Below are 12083 nucleotides of genomic sequence, written 5' to 3'. Positions count from 1 at the left end.
TTTTGGTTTTCTATCCTATCATAGAGTGACTTGCTACATTTACCTTCCCACCCCTCGTAGGGGTGTCGACCCACAGGTTGAAACCACTGTATTGTCCCATGTGAACATTGCAATGCTCTGTCATTTTCACAGTTATCTAGTTTTTAGTCTCTGACAGCCAGGATCTCTGTCTGTGTATGATGCAATCCACTACCATTATGCAGAAACTTGCCTTTGTCATGATGAGATGACAAAACAGCCCCCCCTCTCTGTTTCTCTCACGCAACAAGAAAGAGAGTGAAGAGAGAAAGGGGAATAACCAGATAAGAGAGAAAGAGTATTACCCAGCAGTTTAAACAACAGTTTGCATGAGTCACTTGACACCTTTCACACACTTTCAAATAGGTTCACCTGGCGAAGCACATGATTGTTCAATCACCTCAGAGACTCCCTGCTCAAAAATTCACACTAAGGAGCTACATCTCTGGCACTTTTTAAACAACTTTTTTTACAGTAACTTCTTTACATTTTATATTATGATCTTGGATTTTGATTTCGGAAAGGATTTGTGATGTTGTGACATGTGGAAGACATTCCTATATCTCTGATTCCCATCCTTGTATATAGGGATTTTATAAATACCTAAATGGTAAATGCAGTATATCAAATTATATAGATTGTGTGTGTGTGTGTGTGTGTGTGTGTATATACATATATATATATATATATATATGTAATAAACATTAATTATTGAGTTGAGAGAAGGGGTAGGATTAAATAAGTTTACCCTTCTGATGCTGGTTTATCAAACATATGTTGTGATATTCTTTTTTATTTTTCTTATTTGTGAATTAATTTGACTTATCCGTGCAAAATCTTTTTTGTGCTGTTCTTGTTTGTTTTGTATTATTTTAATATGTTTGAAATACATTTATTTATTGGTTAATTTTAATAGTTGGTAGTCCTAAATAAGGTGTAAATTATCGTCAGATAACCATAATGTTAAATTAATCTTGAAGATTTTTTGTTTTCCTTTTCCTTTTCACAAACCCTCACATTTATCTCGAAATCTGTCTACAATTTCCTTTATGAGCTTTGAATTATTACACTTCCTATGGCTTGGTATTCAAATCTAATTTGCATTCTCATAGTACTCATTTTATGGTTTTGTGGTTCTCATTTTTTATTGTTTTATTATTGAATGGTATTATAATCTACAAATTAACATTTAATTGTATTATATAACTTGACTTAACAGTTTTACTATCTGGTTACTGAAAGGTAATATTATACATCTAAGCTGTTGAGAAGAAATTACCATATGCACTTTAATAGACATTTTCCATGAAAGGAAATCCTTATCAGTAGGCGCAGGGAATGCCCTTGAGAGGGAAGAAATAGGGTCAATGACACAGACGGCCACGTATTAGGGTTGGTAAACTCCTTTGCAATCAGCCAGTGCCCTGAACCTATGTAATGATGGAGGTGTGGATTTTCACATGGTATGTACAGTAACTACCTGCCAACAAGTGCAGACGTATTTGACACCTGTTTCCAACCGTCAGTCCATCTCAACAATTCCCAGCGAAAGAGCAGGAATGCTCTTTGATCCAGTGGCTGCAGACAACAAGGCTGATATTAGATTTGTTTTGAGTCATCCTAAAAATAGAGCGCTTTTACAGAGCGCACCCTTTGAAGGGCTCCTTACATCAGTGGTGTGCCAATATGATAACTAAAAATAGAATTAAGATAATAATCACAGTTATCTCAGTTCCCTTTTTCAGCAGATGAGACAACTTATTTGATAGTTTATCTCTTTTTATAACCTTGGGAGGTCGGGGGGGGCATACAAATAAGTAACTCTCCACATTTTTCTTCCTTTCATGACTAAAAGCTGTTGGAATATACAGTACATTGGTAGTCGGACTGTCCACAGTAGCTCACAATCTTTGGCAGGAAGGTAGAGACTTAGAATTCCTCTTCGGTTAGGACTAAACAAGGAGAAGCAGCTTTTAGTTATTATGCACCAAAAATCTGGAACAAACTCCCAGAGAACTTGAGGTCTGCTGCAACTCTCAGTTCTTTTAAATCAAGTCTGAAGACTTTTTTGTTTCCATTTTAACCTGCAATTTTTTTTTTATTTGCTTCTTTTATTCGCTTTTAAATGTTTTATAATATGTTTTATGAATTCTAATCTTGCCCCTGTAAAGCACTTTGAGTGGCCTTGTGTCTGAATTGTGCTATATAAATAAACTTGCCTTGCCCCTTCGGTGTGTCGGATCTTGACCACTGACCTTACTTGGCAGAGTTGCAAGGGAACAGATATATATATATATATATATATATATATAAAGCGCTTTCATATATATATACTGTATATATATAGAGTTACATGCAGATGTTCACCTCGTGTACTCGTGACGTAACCAAATCGTATCCAGAAATCCTTATTTTTTCACATTTCACATGTTAATACATAACACAATGCTGAAAAATGTTGCCACATTATGACATATGGTTGCTGAGGCCATCACAGGCTCACCTGACTAACCAGGGGTGTGGCAACACACAAGCTCTATAAATAAAAGCATGTTAGGAATTTCATTCATAACATGAACAAAGCCCATCCACTGAGCTGCAGCACTTTCAAACCAAACCTACCTGGCAGGCTCACCATGTTCAGATCACACACAGTCCACAGATTCATCCCCTGCATGCTGCTGCTCCTTGCCTCCCTCTCAAGCTCAGGGGAGGGCCGGCCTCACAAGTTCAACAGAGGCACACCTGAGGTGGACAGGACGGACCGACAGAGGGCCCTGCTTCTGGAGGCGGTGAAGACGGGGATCCTTAACTCGTTGGGTATGGACAGAGAGCCCAGGCCAAGTCAAAAGGCCTCTGACGAAGAGCTGAGGAAGATGTTTCGGCTATACAGGGACAAACTGAGAGAGAAAGCAGGAAATTCCAGCCAGGAGATGAGGAAAATCTGGCAGTACATCATGTCTACTGTGCTCTTTCCACCTACAGGTGAGCAATTTGTTAGACAGCCATTGTCACACTTAAATGACTTAATCTGAAAAGGCAATTTAGGCAGTTTGTGTAGGCGTAAAAAGGAATTACTTAAATGCTGAAGAAATGTTGCAGTGTGGGTTTACCTTGGCAGACGAAAGGAATAGCTATTGTGCTGGTGTGGCTGTGAACAGATCTCTGTCTTCTTGGACTCGATGCAGAACAAAAACATGTGTGAATTGTAAATGCATTCCTCTAAGCTTTTAGAAAGCACAAGCGTGACACGGACACCTTTTACATGACGTTACACACATGTTTTAGTAACGTCAGCAACGGCAAATGTGACAAGAGAGTGTTGAAATTCAAACTAAAAGTATACGTATCCTTTGTATTTCCACTCTCAGTTGTTCCATGCCATAGTGTTTTCTAGATGTACTGTGACAAGTTATTTCAGGATGTTTCCAACTTTGATTCTAATCAAGCTTGCCTTTGTTTATTTGTTTTTTACAGTGAGGCCAATTAAAGTGCATCGGAGGGGGGAAGAAGCAGAGTTGGGTCAACGCATGCAGTGGTACAGAGCTGTTTTCCAGAAAAAACCCGATATCCATGCTGACCTGACACTAGCTCGGGCTGAGCTGAAGTTTTCCAGGCATATTTTAGATACACCTGATGTGAAACAAGAGATTGAAGTTAAAGTCAACAGGATGAAGCCGAAGAACTCTCCAGTCCATGTCAATGTGTCAAGCACTCAAGATGTAATACTGGACGTAACCCCTGAGGTGGACAAGTGGATGAGGACTGATGATGGCGGTCAGGCTCTGGTTGTAGATGTAGGGGTAGTTGTGGGTGGAAAAGATGCATTCAAGGCTAGTCCAACCATTTCCCTGGAATTAGGCCACACTCAGCCCACAGCAGCCCAAAGGACAAGGCTGCCTCGCTCCAACAAGGAGGACGAGTGTGATGAGCGAGGGTGGTGCTGCCGGAAGTCTGTAACAGTGTCCTTCAAGGACATCGGCTGGTCTGAGTGGGTGGTGGCACCGACCGAGTACACAATGCATTTCTGCGACGGCACCTGCCCTCACAACTACAAGCCCGCAAGCATGCACACGCAGGTGAAGTCTCGGCTACACCATATTACCAAAGGAGAGACACCTCGGCCCTGCTGTGTGCCGGCGTCCTACGAGCCCATGGTTCTCATGCACTATGACAGTAGGGGAACGTTGAAGCTGACTCCTTTCAATGATTTGATTGTCAGTAAATGTCACTGTGCCTGAGGAGAAACGGCAAGGATTGTTTTCCCTTTCTTTTTTTACCATACAAACTTATCTTTGGGAAGGGATTGCCACTAGAAACAAAGTGTTACATGGAGAAACATGTACTTTACAATTACTTTATTTTATTCACTTTGCTTTACAAAACTATTTATTGTTAGTTCTATTTATATTCCTAAAAGTTTATTTGTTTTGCCATAATTTAATGTTACAGCATATTTTTAGTATTGCTTGCTATTTAATTTTATTGTAGTGCATCATTTAAAGTACTGTATTGTTTTATGAGGCACATGGTTAGATGTTTTTGTTTGTTGTCCTATATATTTCATAATTATGTGAATACCAAAATAAATATTTGGATTTATTCCAGCTGAACCGTTGCACTTGAATGTGTCAATATGTACATTTCACAATAAACATACAACCATGATATTTTGTCAAATTTTTAATTTATGCACAGAAATATTGTCAACCGCCTTACAATATAAAGGTCAGGGTGTCCCGGAAATTCAGCTTGTAAAGATATGATAACTTCTATCTCCCATTAATGGCCTTGAAGTGTACTGTGACCTTGACCAGCTGGTTGAGGAACAAAATAAGAACAGAATTGTTAGTTTCATTTAACTAAGATAGTGGGAGTTTGCACAAAAGAGAAAAGGCTGCTTGTAATGTAAACTCAAGACTGCTCAGATTGCATATCATTGACGATACAGTTAATACATTTTCATTACAGATTATCAAAGCTTGTTGTTGTACTATTTGCTTTTAAGTGCTGTTGAGATAAGTTGTTTGAAAAAAGAGCAACTGATAATGTAAGATATCCTACAATAAGGGTGATCACTAAGATGAGAAAAAACATTCAAAAGCAAAAAAAAAAAAAAGGAGCTCAAGCTGAAATTTTCCAAGAAGTGACACCACTGCCCCTAATGAGTATTTCATAGTTTTTATCTTTAATGGGTAAAGGTCACTCAAATATGAACATGACTTGTTTTGCGATTAATAAGCTTGATGTATTAAAGGGTGGGGCATAATGAGTGACCCTAGTGGACTGAATAAACAGCCAGAGGAATAAATAGGTGATTAGTCAGAGCTGCAGACACAAATACTCAATGTAATGATACTTTCCTTGTGGTAAATTCAGACCTGTGCCCAGAAACTGCTCATTCATTTCTTTGTTTTGACCCTGCTATGCTTTGTTTTTTACTCAACCGTGGGCTGATGTAAAGGTCCTCAATCTTACATTCTGAAAGGTTGCAGTACCACCCAAAGTATACAAGTATAAAAGAATGAGGGACAGTATTTATCAAACCCTTCTGCGTGTCATCTACCTTAGATGACACGCAGAACAGCATGAAATTATTAGCTGCTGGGATATGGCTTTCTCCTGGTTTTAATCCTCATATAGCCTTCTTTTCTAGAAAACTACAACTGAAATTAATTACAGGGTGTAAAGGAAAAACATTTGAAAAAGAAAACATCACCTCTTGTCATTACCAGAGAAGCACAAGCACAAAATGAATGTGGGGGATATTTTCATATCACATACCCCAACACTTATACGTTTTCAACGTATTAAAAAAGTCCTTTGTAAGATTAAACCTGTTTAGTAATGCTATGAAATGACAATACTTATATATTAATTTTCCTTGTACCTAAATCTAATGGTTTGCAAAATTGCTAACACAAAAAGGGCATGCATGACTTTACTACACCAGTGTGAACAACTCACTCGCACTTCTCTTCTCTAAAGGTCAAATTGAAGGTGAGTCATTGGTGACTCCAGACGTGTCAAGAGGGAGCAATATGAACATCCGATCTTTACAGAAAATTGATTTATTTGGATTGCTGTAAAAAAGTGTCAACTTGTTCAGTGCTTCCAATAAGATTGTATATTACCTGCATGGGCCAAAAGCAGTGGCATTGAAAGATGCTAAAATCGGCTAAATATAATGCATGTTAAAAACCTCATGTTCTATTATTCTTCCCAGAAAGCCAAAATTTACCGAACATTAGATACAACAACTTACACATATTTTACCATTTTCTAATTTTACAGATAATATACAGTTGTAAAAGAAATATATAGAATGTACTGTACACTTGTACTTATCAAGTAGTATCACATTTTTACCACAGGTCAGTTGCATCAAAAAGAAGAAGCATGTTTTTGCCTGGTAAAAATATACATTTATACCCTAAGGAACACAGTACATTTAGTAAAATGATGCAGCCATGAATAGAGCGGTGTGCCATCATGATTCTGGCACAACGTACACATCATCCTCTTGGTAGTCCGAGACGATGGAGAGGTTACATGCCGGATCATTGCTGTATATTGCATCATCCTGTGAATCACATTGCAAGTAGACACCCTCTTCAGGTTCAATGGAAGATCTGCAGAGAAACAGTAAGTGTAGTGGTTAATGTTCCTATCAGTAACCACGTTACTGATACAAAACCATTGTGACACAAGACAAATATTATGCAAGCTGTGTGGATTTCCTTTTTTCTTCCTTACAGAAATTTTCTTGCTCGGACAAAAAAAAACTCCAGCACTGAGTCATCAGCGGGCAAGTTTTTTGATCAACAGAGTTTTAATAGCAGGAATCAACAGAAGAAGAGATTCCCGTCTGACAGCAGCCTAAGTATGTGCATTTCATATAAAAGGATTTTGAAAAATGGGGAAATCCGGTATTTCTTCATATGTTTCTTTTCTGGTCTGTTTTTCAACAGCTGCAGTTTCATAAATGACATTTCAGTTTTAACCATTTCCTCTAAATTGGTCTAAAAGTGTAAAACTAATCCTGGCCACTTTCATTCAAAATATGAAAAAACTGCAAGTGTAGCTTACCTGCTCTCCTTTGCTGGCCGCCTCTCGTATCCAGTAGTTTGAGTTGTCAGGTTTTCATAAATAGGGTTCTGTTCTCTCGACTGTCTGGTCATACTGGTGCACGGTTGGGATTCGCCATGTGGTGTCTCTGTATAGCCCTCCATCATCTGGCTCCTTCTTGATTCAAACTGCAACATATTTCTGATTGTGCTGTGGTATTTGTACACAATGAAACCGGCCACAATCAAAAACATTAGAAAGAGGAGCGTCAGCCCTACAGCAAGTCCTGCAGAGGAGCCTGGGACCACACATGCAACGGTGTCATTTCCAGACAGACATGTGCTGTTGACAATCATGATCTGCAAATATGAAAGTAACAGAAGTAAATTGAGTGACTGCATGGCATTGCTCAATTTAATACAAAGTGTCAATTTTTTTACTTATTCCTTTTGAAAAGGGACTCTCCATAAATAGAATATACTTTATTGGTATGATAACAACTTTTTATTAAGTATTACATAAACGTAGAAATATATACATATACAGTATATACATATTTCTAAAAGCTTAAAAATTCACAACCCATTCCAGGAAATGCTGTTAATATCGTGTAAGCCAAGGAAAACAGTTTCCTGTAAAAAGTGTGTCAGTCAACAAAAACAGTGAACTTACCAAACAAAGCTACAACGTCGTGGGTCAAGGTCTGAGTTGTAAGTGAAGTCATGCAGTTTGTCCTTAATGCCTCACACTCTCAAGCGGTGAAGTTCCCCTTTATTGAAATCATGAAACTGGGCAGCAAAAGAGCTGAATCTAGAAGATTTCCTGTGCAAGCCTTTTTCTCTGGAAATAGACGGCTGCTGACGGGAACTAAATTACTGTCATATTTAACTTAATGATTCACTGGACCAGTTTCCAATTCGACAAATAAAATCTTCAGGATTGCAAGTTTGGAAATAGTTTGAAATCGAATGATTGATAGGTAATAGTGGAACTTTTTTTTATTTTTTATAAATCTATGTTTTCTTTTGTTTTTGCTTTTTTTATGGTTTAACAGTTTAAAATTTAACCGAGAAATTAATAACATAAATAATACGTGTTTTGCTTAAAAGGTGAAAAAGTGTATTTGGAGAGGGAAATGGGAGGTTGATAACACAAACACATACAGGCTTTAGTCCTTCCACTGTTAAAGCAGTGTTATTTGTAATATGCATGTTTATCAAGCTACATTAATGAATGATATGAGATGCTGTCACGACATTGTTAAAGGTGAAGTAAGCGATTTATTTATGTTAATATAAGTGTTAAATCGCTCCTTAGTCATACAGTGATCACTTACAGTGGTATTACCATAAGTATTCATACCCCTTGAACTTTTCCACATTTTGTCACGTTACAACCAAACACGTTAATTTATTTTATTGGGACTTCATGTGATAGACCGACACAAAGTGCAAATGAAAGTGAAAATGAAATATGATTTACATATTTTTTATGAATAAAAAACTGAAAAGTGTGGCGTGCATAAGTATTCAGCCACCCTGAGTCAATACGTTGTAGAAACTACCTATCGCTGCAATTATAGTTCCAAGTCTATTTGGGTATGTCTCTACCAGCTTTGTACATCTACAGACTGACATGTTTGCCCATTCTTCTTTGCAAAATAGCTCAAGCTTCAGATTCAGCGTCAGATTAGATGGAAAGCATCTGTGAACAGCAATTTTCAAGTCCTTCCAGATATTCTCAATTGTATTTTGGTCTGGACTTTGACTAGGCTATTCTAACATGACTATGCTTTGATCTTAACCATTCCATTGTAGATCTGGCTGTATGTTTAGGGTAGTATCCCTGCTGGAAGGTGAACCTCCACCCCAGTCTCAAGACTGTTGCAGACTCTAACAGATTATCTGCCCTGTATTTGGCTCCATTGATTTTCCAACTAGCTTCCCTGTCCCTGCTGAAGAACAGGACCCCCACAGCATGTTGCTGCCACCACCATGTTTCACAGTGGGGATGGTGTGTTCAGGTGTGAGTTTTCCACCACACATTGCATTTTGCAGTATGGCCAAAAACTTCAATTTTGGTCTCATCTGACCAGAGCACCTTCCTCCAACACTTGCCACAAACCATTTTGGGGACACAGCATATTCAGATGAGACCAAACTTGAAGTTTTTGGCCTGAATGCAAAATGCAATGTGTGCTCGAAAACTAACACTGCACATCACCCTGAACACACTATCCCTATACCTTGAAACATGGTGGTGGTGGCAGCATCATGCTGTGGGGGTCCTTTTCTTCAGCAGGTACAGGGAAGCTGGTCAGATTTGATAGGAAGATGGATGGAGCCGAATACAGGGCAGAAAAACCTGTACGTGTCTGCAAAAGACTTGAGATTGGGTGGATTGGGTAGGACTTGAAAATTGCTGTTCACAGACTTTCCATCCAATCTGATGCTGAATCTGAAGCTTGAGCTATTTTGCAAAGAAGAATGGGCAAAAATGTCAGTCTGTAGATGTACAAAGCTGGTAGAGACATACCCCGATAGATTTGGAGCTGTAATTGCAGCAATAGGTGGTTCTACAACGTATTGACTCAGATGGGCTGAATACTTTTGCAAGCCACACTTTTCAGTTTTTTATTCATAAAAAAAATTGTAAATCATATTTCATTTTCATTCCACTTTACAATTATGCGCCACTTCGTGTTGGTCTATCACATGAAATCCCAATAAAATAAATGTACGTGTTTGGTTATACCGTGACAAAATGTGGATAAGTTCAAGGGGGATGAATACTTTTTCAAGCCACTGTATATAGTGTGTGCATTTCATAAAGCCGATCTCTCAGTCACCTGCTCTGCATGTAATCGGCATATAAACTTTTTCGGGGATCCCACTACTGATAACCAATCAGAAGAGAGAACGCTACAAACCGGCACCTGCCTCACTGCCGGTGCACGGGCAGAGCGACAGAGGGGTGAATGTGTATGCGCCTACAATGGCGGAGCAGGTAAAAATCCTTCCCAATGTCGGTTTTGATGGTTTTTATCATGCTTTATCACACTTACGGATCTGAGATGATGCTAGATAACTCCTACTTGAAGACCGCAGTGCATTAATGTGGTGACGTAGGGACAAGGGAGGGGACTGCTAACTGCTGTCACTGACAGGAAGTTAGCTAAACTGACCATTCCGCTTACTGAACCTTTAAAGTGAAACTGTGCGTTCAAACGCACTCCTATTACACAGAAGACATGACCACTCTGGAAGGTTATCTAGTTCAGCCAGACCTTTACCCCCCCCTGCTGTCACTACAGTCCGATACAGGCAACATACACAAGCCACATTGTTGCATTACCTGTGTACAGTTCCCCACCATTGGTGCAGAGTTTGTAGAAAAGGAGTTGATAAACTATAAACAAATTATTCTTTGGAAATATTTTTTTATTTTTGTGGTTGAACTAGCGATTTGAAACTTCTCTGCGTGAATGTTTTTGTCACTTCTCCTCACACATGAGGTGGTGTGAGAAAGTTCAATTCTTATAAACATTGAAACAATTTGTCGTATCACTTACAGTTACCCATGTGGTGTGATGAATCCTATCCCATCGGTCACCTTAACCCCTTACTGATCCTTCATCAAATTGACTGCACTCTTACAGGGATTGTGTCCAAATTGTTGCCTCTCATTCACCCATTTGCACGCACAATGGCCAATCATGATGCTCAATTTGGGTTTTTGTGTCTTTGTGTGTGTTATAAGTGGACTCAAACTGGTTCACATTATGATTTCGGACAGAGAACAAAACCAGCCATTGTTGATGACACAAATGTTGTGTGTTTAGGAGAAAAGCAGAACACATCAACACCTACGGAAATAGTAATAATATGAGCAATTGATCAGAAAATATCCCACATTTCAAAGGCTTAAAGAATGCCCCTCTGCATTCGACCTTCGGCGGTCACATGCATCTTGCATTTACATCTATTATTGTTCCAAAAACCTTCTGTGAACCACTAATAATATCTTGTAAAGCCAAAGTGGCTGAAAACTATGGATTATTGGTAGAGAATGAAAATCAAGAAGCTTAAGCATTCAGACATTCAGGTTGAACTGTGAAAGTTAAAGGAATACTTCGCCCATACGGATCAGGCTTTCTATCATTATAAAATCACTATTACAATATAATGAATGAGGTTTTTCTTCCCTCTGTCTTCCCTCAGTCTTCCCTTTGCCCAGCTGTCCTGTTAATCCTAGCCCTTACTGTGATGTCACAGTAAGGAACATGTAGGGTTAGACAGTGAGACCATAAAACACTCTTTCTGCCTTTTCTCAGGCTAGGATGATCCAATTTCAATTTTTTTTGCACATTTATACTAAATAGGATCTCAGAATTCAACACACATTCATATTCCCACCGGTGAAGTAGGTCTTTAAGTGAAACTGTCTGCTGCTTTAATCACTCAGGCCTCTGAGATGCTGCTGCTGTTAGTTGTGCTGCTAATTTTGATCCAGCTTGTTTGCATACAAGATACACATTTACAGAATCCTAGGAAGGAAATCCTATAACATGTGGTTTGCCTCAGTGTGACAGGCCATCACAAACAAGCCAAGCGTCAAACCCCCAACCCCCCCCCCCCCCCACACACACACACACACACACCTCCTGTTGGTTTGTTAACAGAATAATCCTGTCACAGAGTCCTTCCCCCCACCTGCCCTGGAGTTGCTTCTTTTTATATGTTACCATGGTTACTTTACAACTAAATCACCTTTCTCCTGAATGGCAGTTGAAGCAGCTCCACTGTGCCTTCAGTGCCTGTAAAAACAAAAAAGAAGAATACATTGATATAAGTGTGGCTTTTGGATGTTTTATTATTCTTTGAAATCAATTTGCATGTACATTTTTTTCATTTTTTACTGTTCCTGATATATAATTAATGCCTCTTGGTGTCAAACATGCAGCTGTTTTCGTGGCTGATAGAAAGCTGCCGCTGCAG

The 12083-nt window shown here is 38.9% G+C and overlaps 1 protein-coding gene and 1 long non-coding RNA gene across 2 annotated transcripts; one reads left to right on the top strand and one right to left on the bottom strand.

The window, feature by feature from the left end:
• Window positions 1–2638: 2638 nt before the first annotated feature.
• On the top strand, window positions 2639–4482 carry gdf15 (Growth differentiation factor-15). Its single transcript, XM_080033776.1, has 2 exons — window positions 2639–3003; window positions 3496–4482. Exons 1-2 carry the CDS (start codon window positions 2655–2657, stop codon window positions 4257–4259), a joined length of 1113 nt encoding a protein of 370 aa, XP_079889902.1. The 5' UTR covers window positions 2639–2654; the 3' UTR covers window positions 4260–4482.
• A 364-nt stretch (window positions 4483–4846) lies between these two features.
• LOC307255743 lies at window positions 4847–7829 on the bottom strand. Its single transcript, XR_013845037.1, has 3 exons — window positions 7759–7829; window positions 7108–7445; window positions 4847–6650 (listed from the first exon to the last, which is right to left on the bottom strand). It is a non-coding gene; the product is annotated as an uncharacterized lncRNA (long non-coding RNA).
• Between the last annotated feature and the right edge of the window lie 4254 nt (window positions 7830–12083).

The sequence above is a fragment of the Ammodytes marinus genome, assembly GCF_949987685.1.
Source record: "Ammodytes marinus genome assembly, chromosome: 9".
NCBI classification, from domain to species: domain Eukaryota; kingdom Metazoa; phylum Chordata; class Actinopteri; order Uranoscopiformes; family Ammodytidae; genus Ammodytes; species Ammodytes marinus.
Note: the sequence above shows the minus strand (reverse complement) of the source record. Positions and strands in the feature narration are given on the sequence as shown.